This window comes from Hemiscyllium ocellatum, chromosome 24 (genome assembly GCF_020745735.1).
Source record: "Hemiscyllium ocellatum isolate sHemOce1 chromosome 24, sHemOce1.pat.X.cur, whole genome shotgun sequence".
Taxonomy (NCBI): domain Eukaryota; kingdom Metazoa; phylum Chordata; class Chondrichthyes; order Orectolobiformes; family Hemiscylliidae; genus Hemiscyllium; species Hemiscyllium ocellatum.
The window spans coordinates 27,536,986-27,561,377 of NC_083424.1; the positions used below are offsets into that span (position 1 = coordinate 27,536,986).

Here is a 24,392-nt window from a genome sequence, read left to right on the forward strand (position 1 = left end):
GGTGATGACGCGGTGCCCTGGCCTCTTGGGGGCCTTCGGAGGGGACTGAATGACGCACTGTCCCTGTCCGAATGACGCGCGTGCGCGGTCACGAGAGCAGCGAGTGGGAGTTGAAGTGCTGTCACGTTCAGATGAGCGGTCGGTGCGACCGATTGCCGGTGGTGTTACGTTTTGCGTAAGGAAGATGGCGGTCGTCGGGCTGCAGTTTGACGGAGCCGGCCGCGTCCGCCTGAAGCGCAGACTTTAAGTGACGCGAGTGTGTGTTTCGGAAAGAAAAAGTAGGAGCGAATCGAGAACGGGAAGCTGTACGTCGCTGTTGCGAGCGTGAGAGTGAGTGGAGTGTGTCCGCAGTCTCTGCCTCTCTTCCCCTGCCCCTCCGGGCTTCAGGGTGCCGCTCGGGACCCTCGGGGGTGCAGGGATGTTTTCTGTTTTGTCCTATGGAAGACTGGTGGCCAGAGCAGTATTAGGAGGACTTTCCCAGACGGATTCTCGGGATTATAGCCTAGTTACAGCCAGTTGCGGCTTTGGGAAGGACTTCAGGAAAGGGATATTGAAGAAGGGAATGTGTTATGGAGATGATGCGTGTTTCATTGCCCGGCACAGGAGCGCTGATGTTTTGGGTAAGTGGGTGATTTCACTTATAGTATTTGTTTTCAGTAAGTAAGCAGCAACGTTTTGAAACAAAACAGAAACGAAAAGAATGGGTTGAGGCAAGCCTATATTGTAGCACATACCAAAGGCCCTGCTCAGCTTCGACGAGGATAAACAAAATTCTGCTAGATGTAAAGCGTCATTTGATATTTCTCAACAAATTAAAGCGTTGTATTACTTCGAAACCTATCACTGACATGTTAGTCTGCAGTTGGTGCCTATTGAATAAGTCGTGGCCTTTTTTTAATCGCTCTCTGTTTTTTGGTAATGTATGAAATTAACTACTATTTAGTTTCTTCCCATCTCCCTTCACCCCTTAAACCCCACTCGTTAAAAGTCGAAAGTTAGAAACCTTCTAAATGTGTATATTTCTCGGATTATATATGTGCGTTGGTCGTCTTGTTTTGTTGAACTGTGAAAATCATGAGGGGAGTATCGGAGATTCTCTTGGTTTTTGTTGCAAAGTAACTAAATTTCCCATGGTTGAATGAAAAACTGAGAGTTAATGTTGTTGAAGTACAATTTCAATGTGTGTCCTTTGAACAAACTTCTATGTTTGAACCGGCGGACTGAGGCTAACTTCCGCGTTTGAACGCAACAGGAAATCTGAAATCGTCTGCATGTTGCAATTTATTTGTGACTTTGAAACATTAGGAACAGGGAAGTTATTGATTTTAATTAACTTGATCTATGCTTAGTACAATTGTAATGTTTACATTACAATATTCATTGCGCATGTATATTAACGCAAATAGAACACGAGTGCCAGAAATAAAAGTTGCTGGAAAAGCTCACCAGGTCTAGCGACATCTACGACAAGAAATCAAAGCCAACGTTTCGGGTCTTTCCTCAGAACTGAACCCGAAACGTTAACTTTGATTTCTCTGCGCAGGTGCTGCCAGACCTGCTGAGGTTATCCAGCAAGTTCTGTTTCTGTCTTAAAGCATCCGTAGTTCTTTCGGCTTTTAAAACGAGTGCCCTTTTTTGGAATTGTGTATCCCAAGCTCTGCAGCACTTCCAAGAGCAATTGGTACCTGAATATCCCACGAACAAAAAGTAGAAAAAAATTATATCCAATCTGTTTTCAAAAGTGAACTTTCGTGGCTTCCTTGAAACTCTTTTTTTTCCAATATGGGCACTTTTCGCAGAGTACATCTTTAAAATTTGACAGCATCTGCAGAGCTGTAAGTGTGAGAGTAGAGTTCACACCCAATCCTGAAAACTAACTTATGCTGCCTGACTGCAAATTTAAGTCTGTTGGGTTGAAATTGATGTTACAGCTGATAGAATGAGCTACTGTATAAATGCAACCTTAAATCCATCACTAATTTACTTTCTAACTGCATATTTACAGTGACAAATCAAAAGCCGAAGTTAATATTTCCCGCAGAAGTGGTTTGATTTTGAACAATGGAGAGAATCAGCCTGTCTAATTTGTAATTGCTTTGGCAATTTATGCTGATGTTTGAAGAGCTTGCATTTGGTTAAGGAAATACACCAAATACTTCTGTCAAGTTGTTTGAGTTGCACCAAAACCTTTCCTAGTACAGTCCTTGGGTAATTTTACTCGTGCCTCACTATCTCCATTGTTAGTGATTTGTACTGATGCACTCTTTCAGAATGATCCACTTCAAAGTCATGAATTCTGCTTCTCTGGGAAATAAGATCTTTGATTAGGCAAGAGAAATTGTTCGACTACATTTGAAGTCTTTTTTTACCTATAGGTTTTTTCCCTGTTGACTTCCAAAAGAAATATAAACATTTGTCAGTTGAATTACAATCTCTTTGCCCAACCCAACTTAATGCACCCAGTGGAGATATCGCAGGGCCATCATTTAGAGTTTGTATATATCATGAGTTTAATCTTCACTTGTATACAGATCATCCATACCTTTTGACTTATTGACTTTTCAGTATTGTCTCCATTGAACTTCTTGACTTGGACTCAGAAATGCATCATCTGTATTTTTTTTCATTTAAATAATTAAGTCATCACCTCAAACTCTACATTTCCTTCATCATTGTCTTTGAACCAGATTGTGAACTGCCTTGGCATTCCATTTGAATTGGAGTTAAGCTTCTAGCCTCATATCTGCTCCGTGACACAGTCCTCCTGTCAAAATGCTGGTCTTGGACGTTTTTTCCATTACTGAAAATGTACAAAGTTAGATAATTTAGTGAAGGATTTCAGGCTGCATTTATACAGTAGCTACTATTCTCTGATTTGGAGATGCTGGTGTTGGACTGGGGTGTACAAAGTTAAAAATCTCACAACACCAGGTTCTAGTCCAACAGGTTTAATTGGAAGCACACTAGCTTTCAGAGTGACACTCCTTCATCAGGTTGTAGTGGAGGGCTCAATCCTAACACACAGAATATATAACAAAAATTTACAGTCTGATGGAACTGAAATTATACATTGAAAATTTGATTGTCTGTTAAACCTTCCATCTGTTAGAATACAGTGATAGTTTCACTTCTTTCATGTGTAAATCACAAAACCTTTTTAAAAAAGTTTCATTCTCGGGTTAGCTGTTAACGGTGGAGATAGCTAGACAACATGTTGAAGGTATTGGCCCCCTGTGTTCTCTGTCTATGCCATGATGTTTAGATTGATTCTAATCTAAAAAGTGAGATAATGGAGTTTTACATAAATTCATGCAGTTTTTGAGCAAAGTACAATGTAACCTTGCAAGTACAAATTCACCCCACAAAATGTGTGCATGTGGGTCTTTGCCTGTCTGTCTGTCTGTCTGTCTGTCTGTCTGTCTGGATTGGGGGTTGAGCGTGTAATGAGTGCAGAGTGTCTTAAGTCTGTGAGGAGGTGCGTGTGTGTGTGTGTGTGTGGGTGTCTCTCTCTCGCGCTCTCTTTTTCTCAACATTTTGGAAGTTATTATTGAACACAAACTGTAATGGTCCAAGCACGTACGTACTGTAGCTGTAAAACACGATTTGTGAATTCTGTGTGGTGACTAATTTCCCTTCTGATTTCTAAAAGCCTCTCCATGATATATATGGCATAAGTCACTTCTGTGATGAAATATCCTCTCTGCATACCAAGATGAATATAGCTCCAAGATGCTTGACACCATCCAAGTCAGAGCAGCCTACTTGATTGAAACTGTATCCGACACCTTTATGGACCTACACATGTATGGAATGAGCTGCCAGAGGAAGGGGCTGTAGGCTGGTACAACTGCAACATTTAAAAGGCATCTGGATGAGTCTATGAATGGGATGGGATTAGAGGGATATGGGCTAAGTGGTGGCAAATGGGACTAGATTAGGTTAGATTATCTGATCAGCATGGATGAGTTGGACTGAAGGGTTTGTTTCCATGCTGTCCACCTCTGTGACTCTATGATCCTAAATTCTGCAGATGTCAGTGTTGAGACCTTAACTTTTAACAATGTGGATGAAGAAACTGAGGGCATTGTTGAGTTTGCAGATGCTTAACGGTGGAGGGACAGGTAGCATTGAGGAAGTGGGGAGGCTGTAAAAGGATTTGAACTGACACGGGGAGTGGGTAAAGAAGTGTCGGAGTACAATGTGGGCCAGTGAGAAATTATGCAATTTAATTGGAAGAATAGAGGCATAGACTATTTTCTAAATGGGGAAAGAGCTTGGAAATATGAAGCACAGAAGGAACTTAAAGATGTCCATTCAGGATTCACTTACCCTTAACAAGCAAGTTTAGTTGTCAGGAAGACAAGTACAATAAAAGCATTCATTTTGAGAGGGCTAGAATACAAGAGTAGGGACGTACTGCTAGGACTGTATAAGGCTGAATATAGAGTAGTTCAGGGACCCTATCTAAGAAAGGATATTTTGGTATTGGAAGAGGTTTACAAGAAGGGTTCAGGAGATGAAGGACTTGTCATGTGAGGAGTGGTTGAGAACTGGGTCTGTACTTTCGTCTAGAAGGATGAGAGGTATCTCATTGAAACTCTCAGAATACTGAGAGTCCCAGATAGTGAATATGGAGATGAAGTTTCTACTTGTAGGGAAGAATAGGATCCAAGGACATGGCCTCAGTGAAGGAATGACCCTTGAGCAGTGAGATGAAGAACTTATTTAGACTGGTGGTGAATCTGTGGAATTCATTGCCACAAAGGTGTGGAGGCTAAGTCATTCTGACTAATTAAGACAGACAGGTTCTTGATTAGTAAGAGGATCAAGGGTTATGGGGAGAAGGCAAGAGAATTGGGTTGAGAAATTGTCAGCCATGATCGAATGGTGGAGCTGACTTGATGGGCCAAATGGCCTAATTCTGCTCATATATCAATGATCTTATGGTCATAGGTTCTGTTTCTGTGCTGTATGACTCTTCAGTTCAACTCATCCACACGGATCAGACATCTCAATCTGATCTAGTTCCATTTGCCAGCATTCGGTCTATAACCCTCTAAATCCTTCCTATTCATATGACCACTCAGATGCCTTTTTTAATTCTGAGAGCGCGAGCTGGGCAGTAGTAAAGTTTGAGATTTTGAAGATGATTTGTAAGTAGTAAAGTTGTGCTAAACCTGTATCGAAGCTCCGTTAAATCACAATAGTGGTTGTATATTACAAAAAGGAAATGCACTGAAGAGTGCAAAAAATTATTTGCATGGATAGTGTTAGAAATACAAAGTACCTGTTGGGAAAGAATGAACAGACTGTCACTCTTGAAAAGTGACGACTAAGAAGTACCCTTGGCATTCTTGAAAATTTATGAAAGGGTTTAATAGAACAGGTGTGGAATGAATGTTTCTATGTGGGGGATTTCAAAGCTAGAGCCATCAAGATAAGATGGTCACCAGATATGAAATAGGGAATTTAGACCTATTGATATGCAGTGAAATTGTGATAATTATCGAGTTATTGGGAGCCCAACCATATTCTTGTTTAGCAGAGTTTCAACATATTTGAGGAAGCCCTGATGTAATCTAATTTCCCTATGTATGCATTGTCAAAGGAAGGAGAAATGTACAGTCAAAATTGAGCTTTGTGACTGAAATTAATTCTCAACAGAACATGCGTTAAAGTTGGATTCTGTCCAAAAACAGTTCTTAAATGGTTAAATTGATTCATTCGAAAATAATCTAAAAATCCACCTTGATTCTGCAGAATATTTGACACCTACAATAGTTATTAGAAGGATATAGAGCCATTGAGTGTGCAGAAACTTGGCAAGTGGAATATAATGTGGGAAATACGAGGTTATGCATTTCGGCAGGGGAAGAGAAACTGAATATTTTTTAAATGGGGAATGTCTGCAAAAAGCTGCAGCGTAGGAATTTAGGGGTCATTGTAGTTGAATCTTAGACAACTAGCATCTAAGTTCAACAGGTGAGAGGGAAGGTAAATTGTATGTTAAATTTTCAAGGGGAAATGAAATATAAAAATTGAGAAGTCTAGCTAAATGTGTACAAGGCACTAGTCAGACCACAGCTGTAACACCGAACAGGTTTGGTCACTGTATCCAAGGTGAGATGTACAGGCATTGGATGCAGTTCAAAGGACATTATTTGGGTTGATCCCAAGACCTGTATTCTGAGTTTAGAAGAATGCGAGGCAACTTTATTGAAACATAAGATTCTTGAGGGGCTTGACAGGATAAATGTGGAGAAGTTGTCTTCTCTTGTGGAAGAGTCTCTAGGATCAGAAGGCACAATCTCTCATGGAGCTGAGAGTGTGGTGCTCCACAAACGCAGCTGGTCAAGCATCTGCAGTCCTCATTTGCTTCACATTCTTTAATGAATCACCAATTTAAGGTGAGGAAATTGTGGAGTTTTTTTAGTGCAGAGGCCTATCAAGGCTGAGATGAACAGATTAAGTGGTAAGGGAATTGATAGTTTATGGGGAAAAGGCAGCAAAGTGTTAACGATTATCAGATCAATCATGATCTCATTGAATTGCAGAGCAACTCCTTGGGCCAAATAGCTTACTTCTGTTCCTATGTCTTATGGTTCTGCCAGACTTTATTTTTGACTGAATCTGCCGAGCAGCTTACATTCTGAAAGCTGAGCTAATAGATTATCTTGCGTTTTCACCCTTTTGGAATGGTTCCCGAGGCATTTTTGCAAATTACCAATTAATGCAATTTGTTGAGCAAGATTTTGAATTCTAGAAGCTGTTGTGGTGTATTGGATTGAAACACTTATGTGGTACAGAGCTTTTGACTGAGATTCAAACACATCCTAAATCATTTGCTTTCAATTACCACTGCTGTATTGCCTAGTTGGCCAAAACTCTGACCTTATTGTCACATTGCTATATACTTCTAATTGATTTTAGCGGTCTTTTATTGTATAATTCATCAAGATTGAAGGATGTAATGGGATCTGTTGCACACGTTTTTGCATCATCCAATGTGCTAAATAACCACCAGTTTGAGCTGCTGAAAGACAGATTGGCCTCCATTTACTCAAAAATTGTGTACTTCATGTAATGTGCCGTCAGTCAGGCAAAGTACTGAAAAGATTTATCAAATTGCTGAACCAGTTTAGAAGCTTTCTTGACAAAGGTAAATTGGACTTTCTTTCCAAATCAAATTAAATACTTGCTCATTCTTGATATGAGAATGAACTTGCTGTGGATCTGCAGATTAAGAAAATGATGGCTTGGACCATCAGTGATTGAGTTTTCGCAAAAGTGAAACTTCACTAAATGGAACAGCAAGACTGCACACTAAATTTGTAGAGTGCTGCTGAGCATGATTTCGAGAAACTATTGTGCTTGACTTCAAGAAAAGGTCACATTTTTGATTCACTGATTTCAATCTGGCCTTTCAGTTCCTAAAAATGAGTAGAAGGGATCTCAATGAATATGAGCTAGAAATAAACCTGTTCACACATCAAAGAAAGACCAACAAAATATTGTGAAATAGTTTGACTAGAGGTGACTGTCCAGTTTTAAAGTCACCGAGCTGTGCTTTGTGTTAGACTGAACTTTGTTGTCTGAATTAACATTCTCGACAACTACTGAAGTGTCATTCCAAACTGTATTAAATATACTGTTTCTAATAACTTTGTTCCAGATTCCAAAATTTGTTGAATGGTACTTCAAAATTTCTTTGTGGTTTAGTAAAGCATGTGAAATATGCAAGGTGTTTTTATGAAAAGTAATGTGACTAAAACGATGTTACCTGGTCCCTTTCAAGATAGACATTGACTTTCTTCCTTATTGTGAAGACCCAAGTCAAAGAATTGTTTCAAGTTACAATTCAAAATCATCTCCCATGAAGTGGAATTTGACAAATCAACAACTGGAAATGCCTTCTTTTAGCAAAGGCTCAATGCCCAATGTTTGTAGCTGTTCTCCGTGTAGATAGTACTTGAGTTTTTTTACTGTTTCTGCTTAGTTTTAAATTTTCGAGCTTTTATTTTGTTTCAAATGCATTTTAAAACTTTATGCAATTGATTCACTTCCAGGGGTAGCAGATGGAGTTGGAGGTTGGAGAGATTATGGTGTTGATCCTTCCCAATTCTCAGGGACCCTGATGCGAACATGTGAGCGTCTGGTAAGGGAAGGACGTTTTGTACCAACCAACCCTGTAGGGATTCTTACTGCAAGCTATTGTGAATTATTACAGAACAAAGTACCATTGTTAGGTAAGTAGTAGGTTTTAACTTTTTTTCTTGTTTGTAGGGCTTTGTTTCCTTGTACTTTTGAGAATTGTCTTTTACCTCTGTGCACTGTGGTTATTGTTTACTTTGCACATATCACAGGAATTAGGAACCAATTCCTGTGAGCATAAACATAATTTGTGTTGTCCAAATCTTTACTTTTGACAGTCATGTGCTTATGATTAGCAATCATTGGAAAATAAAAATTCATCTTGGCCCAGGTGGTATGTTCATAAGACCTGGACAACATTAGTCTTGGGCTGATTAAGTGGCAACTAACATATCTGGCACTTGTGGCAAGAATGACTATCTCCAACAACAGAGCTGCTTATTGTCATTCCTTAATGATCAACTGCATTACCATTGCCGAGTCTCCCACTAATAATATTCTGGAGGCCACCATTGACCACAATACTGAACTAGACCAGTCACATAAATATTGTAGTTACAAGAGCAGGTGAGAGACTAGAAATTTTGCACTGAGTAACTTTAACTTCCATCTCTCAAATATCAGTCCACTGTCTACAAGGAACAAATCAGGCCTGTGATGGAAACTCTATTTGTCTGGCTGAATGCAGCTTCAATACTTGAAATAAAACCAAACAAAGCAGACTGTTCGGCATCTCACAATGGCAGCAATATATAACATCGACAACATGCACTGCATTTAATCACCAAAGCTCCTCCAGCACCTTCCAGACTTGTGTCCTTGTCTTCCTGGAAAGAATGGGGGCAGCAGATTCATAGGAATACCACTGCTTGCAAGATCTCCCTCCAAACCCCAAACCATACTTACTTGGACGTATATCTATCCCTTCACTGTCTCTAAATAATAATCTGTGTGGAAAGTGAGAATAAATTACTATTTGGTTGTCGTTATTACAACTCTGGTAGAGACGGACCAAAACTTTTGAGTAATTTGAATACCTCAGTGATTTTCTAAAAGAAATGATGTCACATGGTTACAATTTTAAACAAAAACTTTAATTAAAGTAAGCAGCACAAATTTAACAGTTTATAACTACACATTATCTGATGCCACAGCCTGAATCCATGGCAACAAGACATGGTTGTGATGTTCTAAATATAAATACAAACTCCTCTTTCACCATCAAAAATTCTTTGACTCTGAATCATTTATTTCTCTAGTAGAGTTTTTCATAGTCCCATCACTGAACTCCCTTCTTTACCAACCGCTTTTAACTTCCATCTGTGAGCCACCTAAATAATTTAAATATTTTGAAATAACAATGGTCACTGACTACCAATCCAAAAGTGGGTCAGCTCTGTTTAAGTTTTCTCACTTCTAATTCTGATCTTGCTAAATTAATGCACTAAACTGTAATTAGCCCCTATTCTGTCTTCCAGTTCCTCAACCAAGTGTTTCAATTTATCTAGATTTAATGCTTGAATCTTGAGTGAACTAGACTATATTCCTAAAAATAAATTGTATTAAGAGGTTAGCTTCACAATAGTTAAAGTGTAAATGAAATTTGGCCCATGGTCAGCTATGATGGTTAAATGTTAGTCTTAAGGGGTATTGTGGGATTTTTTTGGATCAAATGGCCATTTCTCATTGACATCCAAAGTTGCATTGTGTAGTTAAACCTAGATTGATTGTTCTGTTGGATGCTAAAGCTATGCCTTCAAACAAATGTGCAGATTTGTGTTGAAGCCATAGTCCCATCTGTGATACAGGGGTATCTTATAAACTTGTCTAAAGGAAATTAAATTCTTGTTTAAGATGAGTGCATGTTCTTCATGTATTGGTCTGCTATTGAGGTTTTTATCCAGTAAAAGCTTTTTAATCATTTGACTGCAGTAATATCAACTATTAGTTTTGTATTTATGTTTCATCATTACCTTGCTTCCATCTGTTCTCAATGTAATTTTGTCCTTTTTTCTTTGTAGGGAGTAGTACTGCTTGTTTAGTTGTTTTGGACCGTAGTAATCATCAGTTACACACAGCAAACTTGGGAGACTCTGGCTTCTTGGTGGTTCGAGGTGGAGAAGTGGTTCACCGGTCAGATGAGCAACAGCACTACTTTAACACCCCCTTCCAACTGTCAATAGCACCACCTGAAGCAGAAGGTGTTGTCCTGAATGACAGGTATTGGATTTTAATTAAATGTTATTTTAATTCATTCACAGGATGAGTGTTGCTGGCTAAGTCAGTATTCATTGCCCATCCATGCCAGTGGGCAATTGCTCACAGACCTCATTGTGCATCTGGAGTCACATGTAGGTATGCCAGGTGAAGATGGCAGGTTTCCTTCCCTGAAGGATATTAATGAGACTTTGGTGGGTTTTTTTCCTGACAATCAACAATGGTCATCAGTAGATTCTTAACTCTAATTTTTTTTATTGAATTGCAATACCATCATCGGTCGTGGTGGGATTTGAACCTGGGTCCCCAGAACATTTGCTGAGTTTTTACATTGAGAGTGTAGGATAATGTCACTAGGCCACTGATATATCAAGTGCTCCATTGTGGAAGAAGAATACAATTAAATGGCATTTAATTCCATTACTTTAGTGGTTCTTAAAATATGTTTACTGACTTTGAAATTTCATGTTGGTAAACCTGTTGGAACAAAGAAAACTTATACTGCTGAAAATGTGTTGCTGGAAAAGCACAGCAGGTCAGGCAGCATCCAAGGAGCAGGCGAATCGACGTTTTGGCATGAGCCCTTCTTCAGAAAGTCTTTAATTTCCAATATGGCTAGGAAGAACTGTTTGTTTAGTGTATGGATTCTTCTGTGGATGAAGAACAGTAGAGGTCCTTTGCAGGTCTATGAGAATGTTATCCTGAGCTGGGGTAGGGTTAAAGAAAACTTGTAGCCCAGGAACAGGCCCTTCGACCTTCCAAGCATGTACCAATCCAAATCCACTGTGTAAACCTATTACCCAATTCCTGAGCGTCTATATCCCTCTGCTGCCCACCTACTCGCGCATTTGTCCAGACACACCTTAAAAGAATCTACCATGCCTGCCTCTACTACCTCCGCTAGTAAAGCGTTCCAGGCTCCTACCAACCTCTGTGTAAAGTACTTGCGTGTGTATCCCCTTTAAACTTTTCACCTCGCACCTTGAACGCATGACCTCTCATTATTGAATCCTTCACCTTGGGGAAGAAGCTTCTCTCCATCTACCCTGTCTGTACCCATGATGATTTTGTCGACCTCCGTCAGGTCACCCTCTCAATCTCCGTTTTCTAATGAAAACAATCCTAACCTACCCAATCTCTCTTCATAGCTAGCACCTTCCATACCAGGCAAGACCCTCGTAAACCTTCTCTGCACCTTCTCCAAAGCGTCCATATCCTTTTAGTCATGTGGCGACCAGAACTGTACACAGTATTCTAAATGCGGCCAAACCAAGGTCTTCTACAATTTTAACATGACCTGCCAGCTCTTATACTCGATACCACGTCTGATGAAGGCAAGCATACTATATGCCGCCTTGACCATTCTATCCATTTTTGCAATCACCTTCAGGATACAATGGACCTGAACTCCCAGATCTCTCTGCACATTAACTTTTCCCAAGGCTCTTCTGTTTACAGTATAGTTCGCTCTTGAAATAGATTTCCTAAAATGCATTGCCTCACACTTGCCTGGATTGAACTCCATCTGCCTCTTCTCCATCCAACTCTCCTTTATTCTTTGACAGTCCCCAATGCTTTCTCCACCAATCTTCATGTCATCTGTGAACTTACTGATCAGACCAACAATGCCCTCTTCCAGATCATTTATGTATATTGCAAACAACAGTGGCCCCAGCATTGACCCCTGTGGAACACCACTGGTCACCTTTCTCCATTTTGAGAAACTCCCTTCAACTACTGCTCTGTCTCCTGTTGCTCAACCAGTTAAGCTAGAACACTTAGCTAACCACCTAGCAATCCACCTGGCTAGAACACCCTGCACACCATATGACTTCACTTTTCCATTAATTTACCACTGGGGAACACTTTTTTCTGGTTGTATTCCTCAACGTGGTATTTGTACCAAACTGGGTTTCATAAGGTTTTCGTCAGACATAGCAGTGTGTTATGGTTGCTTCAAATTAATTTTTGTGGATTTTAATTTGAAGGATTATTGAATATCTGGATTTTTTTTCTTTGAGGTCACTGAGTACAGTGAAACATTTTTAAGAAAACATTTGTTAAACAGTTATTGCAATGTGTCACTTTTATTACAGGTCCCCTTCCTGGGTTTACTACTGTTAGGTTGCACCTTCTGCTTGGAAATTGCATTTTTCAGTTGCTGGCCAAATCAAATCTATAACATTTGTGTGCTCGTGTGTGTGAGAAACCACCTCATTAAAACTAAGCCATGATCTATCAAGCCAGATTTCAGTCTGCGATCTTTGTTTTCCAGTAATAATATCAGCTGCAACAATGACAGTGCTGTGTAGATTCATTTGATGCTTTGTGTTGGTGGAAGGAAATGTTTTATAAAAGAGGGGAAATAGAGTTGGCAGAGGTGGCATGGTGGTTAGCATTGCTGCCTCAGTGCCAGGGACCTGGGTTTGATTCCACCCTCTGGCGACTGTCTGTGGAGTTTGCACATTCTCCTGTGTCTGCATGGATTTCAGCTGGGTGCTCTGATTTCCTCCCAAAGTCCAAGCATGAGTTAGGTGAATTGGCCATGCTAAATTACCCAGTGTTCAGGGATGTGTAGGTCAGCTGCATTAGCCATGGGAAATGCAGGGATGTGGGATGCTCTTCGCAGAGTCTGTGTGGATTTGTTGGGTCTAACTGCCTGCTTCCATACTGTAGAGATTTTAAGTTCAGCTCAGGCTCACATAGAAGGTTTATCGCTTGGATGGTAAATGATGAATAAATATTCTTTGTGGCAAGGGCTGAAATAATAGCTTCAGGCCTTGCAACATTTAACTCCAGTATTACTGGAGAGATTTGGAATTTATTTCTGAATTCTAGATATTCATTTTGACAGTGTAAAGAAAGTACAGCAGTTCAGTAATTGGTGGGCTGGTTAACCTGAATACCAATACAAGTGGATGCTGACTGAAGTCTCTGGTTTTTTTTCCCAAGGATCATATTAGGAGAGTGCCAAGGCCCAATCCTTGGAACTCTGGAAAAGATTTACAGGTTTGGAAAGAGAAACTGTTGATTTATCTGACATTTAATGAATGGGTAAGAGTGGAATCAAACTGGGGAAAAACACTAAATTGGATTGCAGGAGAGGCATTGTAGGAAGAGGATTTATTTGATGAAGACAACCTGCAGAGCACACCAGCGCTCAAAAGTTGAGAGGGGCAAGCAGGTTCACCCTGCAATAGCTTCCAACACATTGGATTAAACCATAGGAGTAACTGCTTGTAGAGGTCACCGTGTACTTCAGACAGAATCTGAAAGGTACTGCATCTCCAATTACAGATGTTGACTTATACTGCAACCACATGAAACTTGTGAAGATAAGTGGCTGCAGTAAATATGTCACTGGTATTGCTCTTGGTTGGACTCATGGGATTTCCATTGGAAATTTTAAAGCTGTCAGCAAGTAAACATCTAGAACCAACTGAGAACAAAAAACTTGAAATCAATGATATACTTAATTCCTTGAAAATTAACATTGATTCTGTGGCTCAAGGCTGCTTAAATTCAGTCACACTTTTTTGGGGAGGTGGGCAAAATGTAATCAGCAGTATTATAATGAACACCATCAATTGTGAAACTGAAATCTGAGATGCAGTTAATAACTGCCTGGTTAATATAGTTTAGCTGTGATTGTGATGGAAACTGCTGTGAATTCAACAATTTGCACAAGGTGTACTTAGGATGATTGTTTTGTGTGGAAGTCTGTTATTTGACTTATGTGAACTAATACACTGTTTTACCAGTTTAAATGCTTTGGTGATTATGAAATTATTGCTTTCCTATGGGTTGTGCCTTTTAAGCTTAGAGGATTGATAATTGAGAATATTAAGGAATTCTTCTAATTCTCCTTCTGAAATTTCAAACACCCCATATGCCAACACAAACAAGAGGGTATGATTACTATGTGATTGCATCACGTAATAAAGAAGCTGATGAGAATGAGAAAGTACCCCCTAAACTGTGGAATGGGTGGGGTGTGATTTTTGATCCCTGCAGATGAAAAAGGATAATGTAGTCATGGAGACTGTCAGTAACCTTTGTTTTGGTGATGCGGGAAAATGGTACCTTTTTTTTGACCACTCGCCTCTTGCCTACTTTTGGAAGACCTTAGAATTGGATCTAGCAATGAGGCTGGTGAATGTTACTCCTTTGCTTTAAAGTACTCAAGTGGGCAAGAAAAGGATTAGCATTGCCACATACTTTTACAATAAAAAGTGTTTTGGAGAAGTCAAGAATCATGGCTGTTCAAAAATGAGGCCACATGATCTCCAGCTCAAATACCAGTCGCTGCTGACATTTTCCAGAAGTACATAATGCACTGCCAGGGAAAGTAAAGCGATATCTGGCACTATATTCTTAGTATGTTGCTTGGGGAAATTAAAGGAGTTTGATACTGAAGAGTCTCCATATGGTTTTATCAATTATAAAGCAAAAAAGGGTAACATGCCAAACTTGTCACAGATTACAGAAATGAAAATTAATTGGCATGAAATAAGTTTGTAGGAATTCCAAGGATTTAAGAACCAGTAAATATGGTTAAGCTACAGTGATTGCCTTGATCAGCCTGTCTGAAAGAGGAAGAAACTTTCACAAAAGTTCAAAATTATCAAAGGCATTTATTTCTTTCCAAGATACATACGGTACAGTCTTTCCTCTATAAACTCCTAGCTATCCGATTTAAGTCAGAGTCTAACAACTTTTTCTGATAACCATTTTAACTACCTCAACACTGATGTTTCAGTTTTTCTTTTTATTGCAGTGGTTCTGAGCATGCTTGATTTACCATGGATTGTTGTGTGAAAGACAACTTGGTGTAAAAGATTAATCCTTTTTGTCACATCTCAAAAATTGTTCATGCATATACTTATTAGGCAACAATCTTCGTCCCCCACATGTTATACTGTTATTAATTGTCTTTGGGTGTTTTCATCCCACAAACACATGTTTTATTTGCTAGTACATTAGATACTAGCTGTGTTGCAAAGATGCACTTAAGTTTAAGACATGCTGCAAATGGCAGTATTAAAGATGGCAACCACCCACATCTTTCCATTTTATATGCTCAATGGAGAATGTATGAGGGCATACCAGAAGTAGCACAAGTCATACCTAAAAATGAGGGGTCAACCTGGTGAAGCTAACCAAACAGGGCTACTTGTATGTCAAATAGCATAAGCAGCAAGTGATAGAGCTAAGTAATCCCACAACCAATGGGTCAGATCTGAGCTCTGCAGTTCTGCAAGTCCTGAGTGGTAGTGGCCAGTTAAAAACTCGCTTGGGGAGGTGGCTCAGCAAACGTTCTCATAATCAATGACGGAAGAGCCTAACTGTGCATTGAGTGGTTGATTCTGGGTCTGTATTCAATGGAGTTTAGAAGGATTAGGAGGGATCTGATTAAATTTTACAGAATATTTTGACAAACATTAAGATTGACAAGTCACCAGGGCCAGATAAAATTTGTCCTCTGCTGCTTTGGGAAGCGAGAAATGTGATTGCTTTGCCACTTAAGAAGATTTTTGCATCCTTGCTCTGCACTGGAATTGTACCTGAGGACTGGAGGGAGGCAAATGTAATTCCTCTCTTCAAGAAAGGAAATGGGGAAATCCCTGGCAATTACAGACCAGTCAGTCTCACATCTATCGTCTGCAAAGTGTTAGAAAGGATTCTGAGGGATAGGATTTATGACCACCTGGAAGAGCATGGCTTGATTAAATACAATCAGCACGGCTTTGTGAGGGGCAGGTCATGCCTCACAAATCTTATTGAGCTCTTTGAGGATGTTACTAGGCAAGGTGATAAGGGTTGAGTGGTAGATGTGGTGTATATGGACTTCAGCAAGGCATTTGATAAGGTTCCCCATGGTAGGCTCATTCAGAAGGTCAGGAGGAATGGGATACAGGGAAATTTAGCTGTCTGGATACAGAATTGGCTGGTCGACAGAAGACAGCGAGTGATAGTGGAAGGAAAGTATTCTGCCTGGAGGTGAGCGGTGTCCCACAAGACTCTGTTCTTGGGCCTCTACTCTTTGTAATTTTTATTAATGACTTGGATGAGGAGATTGAAGGATGGGTTAGCAAGTTTGCAGACAACACAAAGGTTGGAGGTGTCGTTGATAGTAGAGAGCGCTGCTGGAGGCTGCAGCATGACATTGACAGGATGCAGAGATCGACTGAGAGGTGGCAGATGGAGTTCAACCTGGATAAATACGAAGTGATGCATTTTGGAAGGTCTAACTTGAAAGTTGAGTTCAGGATTAAAGGCAGGATTCTTGGCAGTGTGGAGGAACAGCGGGATCTTGGTGTGCAGGTACACCCCTTAAAATTGCCACCCAAGTGGACAGGGTTGTTAAGCATATGGTGTCTTGGCTTTCATTATTAATAGGGGGATTGAGTTTAAGAGCTGTGAAAGCTTGTTGCAGCTCTATAAAACTTTGGTTAGACCGCACTTGGAATACTGTGCACAGTTCTGGTCACCCTATTAGAGGAAAGATGTGGCTGCTTTGGAGAGGGTTCAGAGGAGGTTTACCAGGATGCTGCCTGGAATGGAGAGTTTATCTTACGAAGAGAGGTTGACTGAGCTCTGACTTTTTTCATTGGAAGAAAGGAGAGGGGACCTAACTGGGGTGTACAAGACAATGAGGCATAAATAGAGTTGATAGCCAGAGACTATTTCCCAGGGCAGAAATTGTTAATACGAGGGGTCATAGTTTTAAGCTGTTTGGCGGAAAGTATAGAGGGGATGTCAGAGGTGAGTTCTTTATGCAGCGAATTATGAGAGCATGGAATGCGTTGCCAGCAGCAGTTGTGGAAGCAAGGTCATTGGGACATTTAACAGTTTACTGGACATGCATATGGTCACAGAAATTTGAGGGTTCGTACATCATGTTTACCTTACATGAGGATCGATGGTTGGCACAACATCGTGGGCTGAAGGGCCTGTTCTGTGCTGTACTGTTCTATGTTCTATTACTGAGAGGCCTGGATAGAATGGATGTGGAGATGATGTTTCCACTAGTCTGAGAGACTCAGACCTGAGGGCACAGCCTCAATGAAGGGATGGCTCTTTAGAACTGAGATGAGGAATTTTTACTGCCAGAGATAGTTAATCTCATTGTTGCAGTGTGCTATGGAAGCCAAGTCATTGAGTATATTTAAGGTAGTGATAGATATATCAATTGATAAGAGGATCAAGAGATTCGGGGAGGAGTCAGGATAATGGGGTTGAGAAACATATCAGCCATAATCAAACGGTGGAGCAGACTCTGGGCTGAATGGCCTAATTCTGTTCTATATCTTTTGGTTTATTGGCGATCAGTCATCACAGCTCAGAAAATCTCTGCAGAATTTCCTTGGGTGGTGTCCTAGCCCTAACCATCTTCAGCTGCTTCAATGACCTTCCCTCCATCATAAGGTCAGAAGTTGACTGATTGTGAAATGCTCTGCACCATTCACCACTCCTCAGATATTGAAGTAGCCCATGTTCACAAGCAACTGGTTGATAAAGGCAAGTAAGGTTTATGCTGCACAAATGCCAGGTAATGACTGTCTACAATAAGAGACAATCTTAAACCACTGCCCCCTTTAATATTCAACAGATAGGTGGCCAGCTCAAATAACACTAAAATTGGCACCATTCAGGCCAAGCAGCCTGCTTGATTGGCACCATAAACATCTACTCCCCATTGTCATTCCTTCATTGCTGTTGGGTCAAAGGCCTGGTTTTCTCTCAGGATATTGAGTCTATCTACAGCATGTATGGTGGTTCAACACCTCAAAGGCAACTAGGATGGGCAATAAATGCTCGCCAGCCTGTGATGTTTACAGCTCGAGTGAATTAAAATAAAACTCCATCTATGTGTCTGCCCCACTTTTTTGAGTCGGAGGAATTCTTCAAGGTTTCACAGGTTGAACTTTGGGGTGACTATCTGTAATTTCCTTATTTTGGCTGGTATCCTTCATTTCTGCAGAAGCATGCATTTTCCTCATACTTCATCACTATAAGAAACTAGCATTGTTATTGTTACAATCTTTTGCACTGTCTCCAAGGTGTGATTGTTTTGTCATAGCAACTAATCCTGCGTAGAACTGTATCGTAATCTGCACAAGTTTGTAGAGTTTTTACTCACTACTTTTTTCCCCAAGAAATTTATGCATCTTATTTGTTTGGAAAATTTGCTGTAAATTTAGTGATTTTAAATTTTTGGTGTTTTATGAATGACTTGTAATGGAAACTTAAGTTGTAAGTCTGACAGTTTCCACCAATGGTTGGATTATATCTTAGGGTACATGGAAGTTTTACTGTAGAATCTAACATGAAAGCTTTGTTCAAATAAATTGTCTTCACAGCCCTGATGCTGCTGACAGTACTTCCATTGATGTCCAGCTAGGAGATATCATCTTGACAGCAACTGATGGTTTATTTGATAACATGCCTGACTACATGATCTTACAGGAGTTAAAGAAACTGAAGGTATTTTTATTACTGTATATATTTATCCTGCTTTTAAAAAAACTGCCAATTCCTATTTAGCTGGTGCAAAACAAAAAGTCGCCTTTTTATGAAAAAAAACCTGATGTAAATCAGTCTTTATGACACATTCTATTGACAATTTTGCAAGAAACTAGCATAATGAACTAATTTTTCTATTGAATTGAAATAAAATCAATTTTTCTAGATGTGTTCTACTCTGGAGGTTTTGTTTTGCTTTAGAAATTCCATAGAAGAAAATGCTATTCGTATAAGTCCTACTACTATATAGTTTTCTTATTTGTTGTCATGCACCTGGTTCATTTTGCTATCTGGACTAATCTCTAACTTCGAAACTCAAATGCCATTATTATATTTTGATTTCATATAAGGGCTACTGATGTGAGAAGTACCAAATTAGAGTGGTAATCCATGGAATGTTCATTTGAGTTCTCACTTTTGGTTATTTGAAGACAGTTTGCTTAATAACAATGTTTTTTTAAATAATTTGGAAGCACTAGCTTTCAGAGCACTGCTGTTTCATCAGATGACAACTGACGAAGGAGCAGTGCTCCGAAAGCTAATGCTTCTAAATAAACCTGTTGGACTATAACCTGGTGTTGTGATTTGTAACTTCTTTAAAAAATTACTTCTAGTACATAATTACATAAGTTCCTATCTTCACCACTAACTTTGAGTTAAGGTAAAAACTAAATATATTTTGATCAGTCTGAAATGTATTAAACACTACACAGCAAAAAATGCTTTTCCCATCTGAATGTGTTCATTATTTTGAGTGTATTTGACACTGTGTAAAGCTGAAATGGTAAAAATGTCATACTGCTAGGATTTAAACTGTAAAGGCTATGTAAATACAACATTTACAAGTCTAAACTGGCATTCCAGTACACCACCAAAAGAGTGCTATGTTATTGGGTGCCATGCTGTGATGAGATGCTAAACTGATTGATTGAGTTTTTTAAATCCATAACACTATATTGCAAAGAATAGGGAAATTTATTCCAGTCTTCTAGCCAGTATTTAACTAGCAAATCAACTTTGAAAAATGCAAATTAGCTGATCACTTTGAAATTGTCTGAGTACTCAGTGTGAAATTGTTAGTGCTACCCACAATTTACAACTCTGATAAAGTACTGAGATGTCCTGAAGTTGCAATAGGTGCTATATGAATGAATCTCCAAAATGTCTCCATGTTTTAGAGATGCATTTTTGAAAAAAGAATTGATGTATTTTCAAAGGATGTATGAGTTGAGATAAATACAAATCTTATTGTGGCAATGTGTTTGCAGAAGACCAATTACGAGAGTATTCAACAAACAGCAAGGAGCATTGCAGAACAGGCTCATGAATTGGCATATGATCCAAACTATATGTCACCGTTTGCACAATTTGCTTGTGATAACGGACTTAATGTGCGAGGTAAGATCATTAATTCATACTATGCGTATAATCGTGGAAAATACAGAACATTAGGGAAGAACTGAAATGTGGAAATTTAATTGTGCTTTTGAGAAGAATTTTCATGTTGAGGACTTTTTTTATTTCTTTAGTGGTACTAAGTATGTACTAGTTGGGAAACTTGGAAGTTAACTGGAAGTTGGAGCATCTGCCAGTTGTCTTGGCTTTAACCTTTAGAATAGAACCATTGTGCCATCTGATATTTTATAGATATGTCTACTTCATTTTGACCTTAAAGTTAAAATGCTATGATGAATATTCATCATAAGCATGATGTTGTTAGGATGCACCAATTATTTTCCATGTATCAAATGGGTGGTCTCATTCAAAACAACCTTTTAATTGTAACACACACGTCTAAAGACTTAAAGGCTGCATGTAATTGTGTTCTGGCACTGAATGTGGATGATGGTATCTAGTTTATGCATTTGATTCATTTTAACTCAACTTTGGCTTTGAATGAGTAATGAAGTAATATTTTCAGGAGGCATGTGGTGGATGAAACTGGTATGGTCCTATCAGGTATTAAAATAACCTAAATCTATACCCTGTCTGTTGACTTGGTTGTGGTTGGTTATGAAAGAGATTTGCAAATAGGAGACCACCCCCACCCACGCACTCCAAAAAATGCAAAGAATCTGATTACAAAGTTAAATGTTTTGAGCCATTTTTCACTTGGTCTTTCCTGCGATTCTTTGATTTTGTAGGAGCCATTGTGTAGATTTGGAGGGGAGTAAAAACTGAGGAGGGTTGTGGTCTGTGACTTAAATAATAAGATTGTGTAAGTAAGTGTGCTTTAATGAAAAATTATTTGCAATGAAAATTGCATTTTTTGTATTCCAGGAGGTAAACCAGATGACATCACTGTTCTGCTGTCAATCGTAGCTGAATATACAGACTGACTATTTCCAAGGCATAGTCCCATTAATGTAAATTTCCTAATCCACTGTTTCCTGCTGGCAGGACCTTGTTTTCCTGACTACAAATTTTTAAAGGCGAGTCATTCCCACAGTACAATTTCTCTTCAGTTCCTGTGGATCTTTAGTACTCCAATACTGTTTTACTCCCAGCAAGTTTCTCCAAATAATCATAAATGTCCCTTATTAAGGGGGAAAAATATGAAAACCCCCTCCAGTAGAGTTCGAACAGTTTTGGTAATTCTGAAGGAATGTTGGTATCTTGTCTGTAGGTTTGGTAGTGGATAATCTCTTGCCCGTGAAATTAGACGTTCTATCCAGAGATGAGCACAGGAATGACTCGTCTTTCCAAGGAATGTAAAAATATTGAAAATCATTGATATATTTATGTTCACTTAATAAAATGCTTAGACCCCAGAAACCTTATGGATGTAACTTAATTTCTTGCCTAACAGCTGAAAGGCACTGAAAACTATTCTTGGGTGAACTAGCGTAGCTGTTCTGAATAGTTGTGTAGAGGATAATTGACTATCAACTATTTTAACATGCATCCCATGAGTGATTAAAGCCATGTTTAACTTTATATATGATAAATCAGGTAACTTTTGAAAAAAGATGTATTCAATGTAACTTGTTTTAAAATGTTCCTGTACAGTCATTTTTCATTGTAGCTGTGCTATGTATTCTGTGACTTAATTTAAATCATTTACATGTACTGTGTACATGTTATTTTACTATTTAAATAGACATGCTTGTACCAGGCATTTCATTTTATATTTTTAGTCGTATGTAAACCAGAACAATTTGTATTCTATTACTGGTTTTGCATAAATTGTTGGCATTTATGTTTAGAGTTTGGATCTGAATTGTTTTCAGTTTTGTCTGAATACTTTGGAACAGAATTGCTTTTTTTCCTTAAATCTAGTATTTTGGTGAACAGACAGGACAAATGTTTTGAGCATTCATGGCATAATTAATAGACAAACTTTTGTTAAAAGTTGCAAGTGACACAACTACAGCCTGTCTTTGTATGATACAAGGTATCTCAAGGTGCTTCACAAATTCTCAAATTAAAATATATTCTGGCATCATGCCATGTAGAGATATTGGGTTAGGTAACCAAACATGTCAATTTATGATTTGGCAGTGCCACCATTGAACTGGGGTGTACAAAGTTAAAAATCTCACAACACCAGGTTACAGTCCAACAGCTTTGTTTGGAAAGCTCATGCTTCCAAATAAATCTGTTGGACTATAACCTGGTGTTGTGATTTTTAACATGTCAATTTAGGTTTTAAGGAGTGTTTTTAAAAAGGTGAGATACAGGTGTAGGATGGGTATTCACATGGGAATACATTGTCTTCTAATTTTTTGTCAATCAATTCTAAACTGTTTAAGTACAGAAATGCATTTACACATTTGAAGATTAATTATATTGGCAGAAACCATTTTATAAAATGAACTTCTCCCTTGTATTTTTATCACTACCTTAATTGTCAAACTAAAGCTATAAAACAACAGTTGTAGTCTTCGTTTTAATTTAATTCAACTTGCTTGTGACTGAGTTTACTGTATCCACCAAATTTTGTTCTAAGCTTTCCTACAAGTTGTACATTTTAAGCTTTGGACAGATTAACCCAACCTGATGCAGAAATTAGAGTAACTTTAGGTTTTTCAATCAATCAATATTATTTAGGTGAGATTTACTCTATTGATTGTGCACAGTATCTATTTCCTTGGCAGGAAATTAAAGTGGCTTTGACAATGTGAGGCCTTAAATGACCAAAATATGTGGGGTGGGGAGGAGGGACTTGTAGAGAATTCACTCAGATATTTGGTCTACTTAGACCTTTATTTGCTGTTTTGTTTTTGATGGTAACTTTGTATGAATAGATCTAAGTGCAAACATTATTTTGTAAGAGCAAAGTTCAAATTAATTGTTTGCCACACTTGAATGCTGGATTGCAAAATAAAACAAGCATGATTGTATTATTCCTCATAGGGAAAATACGCTTTCTCTTGGTCCTGTGTATACCAAAGACCGGAAGATATTTTTCTTTCCCCACAAAACTTATACTGTTTAAGCAATACTGTACTGAAACATTTTTTTTGTTTAAAATTTGCTTGGCTAGTGCTTTAACATTCAACTTCTACAATGCACTATTTTAATTGGAAGATTAGCTCTACTGGAGCTGAGTCATCACTTTTAAAGAAATGTTCCTTGTGCTTAAATGAATTCAATGCTGTTGGGTTGCAGTCTTTTGACAATATTCTTTAAATGCAAGTCTGTTTAAGTGTAATTACTGCAATAACCAGGAAAGTTGTGAAAATTCTGATCAAGTTGGTTTGTTTTGAAAGAAGCATAGAAGAATCAGTGTCTGTATATGTAGAGTAATAACTTGGCAAGAAAAGGATATACTCCCCCTCAATGAAAGGGGATGTTTGATCACCTATGTAACTTCAGCTAGCAATGCTTTATTATAACTTCAATATTAAATGCAGGAATTACTATGTACATATGTTGGAAAGCTGTGCAAAATGATATATTTAATAAAAGTATAGTATTTATACTGTGTGTTTCTATTTCTTTAAGCCTATAAATGTGAACACCAGGAAATTTCTTCCCAGACATTATTTAAAAGCAATACATCACTTACAATTATAAAAACAATTTTTCAGTGTTCAAGTATTTAAACACATACCTATCTACAGCAAGAATAAATTTAAGTGTACTGAAGGATAGCTGATGGATATGATGAGGGTTGAGAAACAAGCCACTGAAGCAAATGGCAAAGTCTGGGGAGCAGGGAGTGAGACAGGAAACGAGAAATGCATAATCAGTAAGTTATGGGAAGCCTGATGTGTTCTGTGGGAAGTAAATAAACATTTGTTTAACGTAACATAAACTGACCAGATTAAAATTGAGTAAATGACTTGGTGGTTACAATAGATTAACTAGGTTTTTCTTCCACAGTTTAAGGTCCGCTCTCCTACTGTACACTTGAATAAACAATTGTAATTTGTACCCGAGTCTCCTGCTTTGTCAAGTTGTACCATAACCTCTGGATAACCTGCCTGTCATTTAAGAAAAATTAATTCAATGATTTATTTTACTGAAAAATCTCTACATTTAATATAACTACC

General features: G+C 38.6%; 1 protein-coding gene across 1 annotated transcript; it reads left to right on the forward strand.

The window, feature by feature from the left end:
- Nucleotides 1–78: 78 nt before the first annotated feature.
- LOC132827332 (protein phosphatase PTC7 homolog) lies at nt 79–23,799 on the forward strand. The gene is made up of 6 exons (XM_060843982.1): nt 79–620; nt 8,067–8,246; nt 10,173–10,371; nt 18,732–18,855; nt 20,163–20,292; nt 21,175–23,799. The coding sequence occupies exons 1-6, from the start codon at nt 419–421 to the stop codon at nt 21,231–21,233; spliced, it is 894 nt and encodes a 297-aa protein (XP_060699965.1). The 5' UTR covers nt 79–418; the 3' UTR covers nt 21,234–23,799.
- The last annotated feature ends 593 nt before the right edge of the window (nt 23,800–24,392 follow it).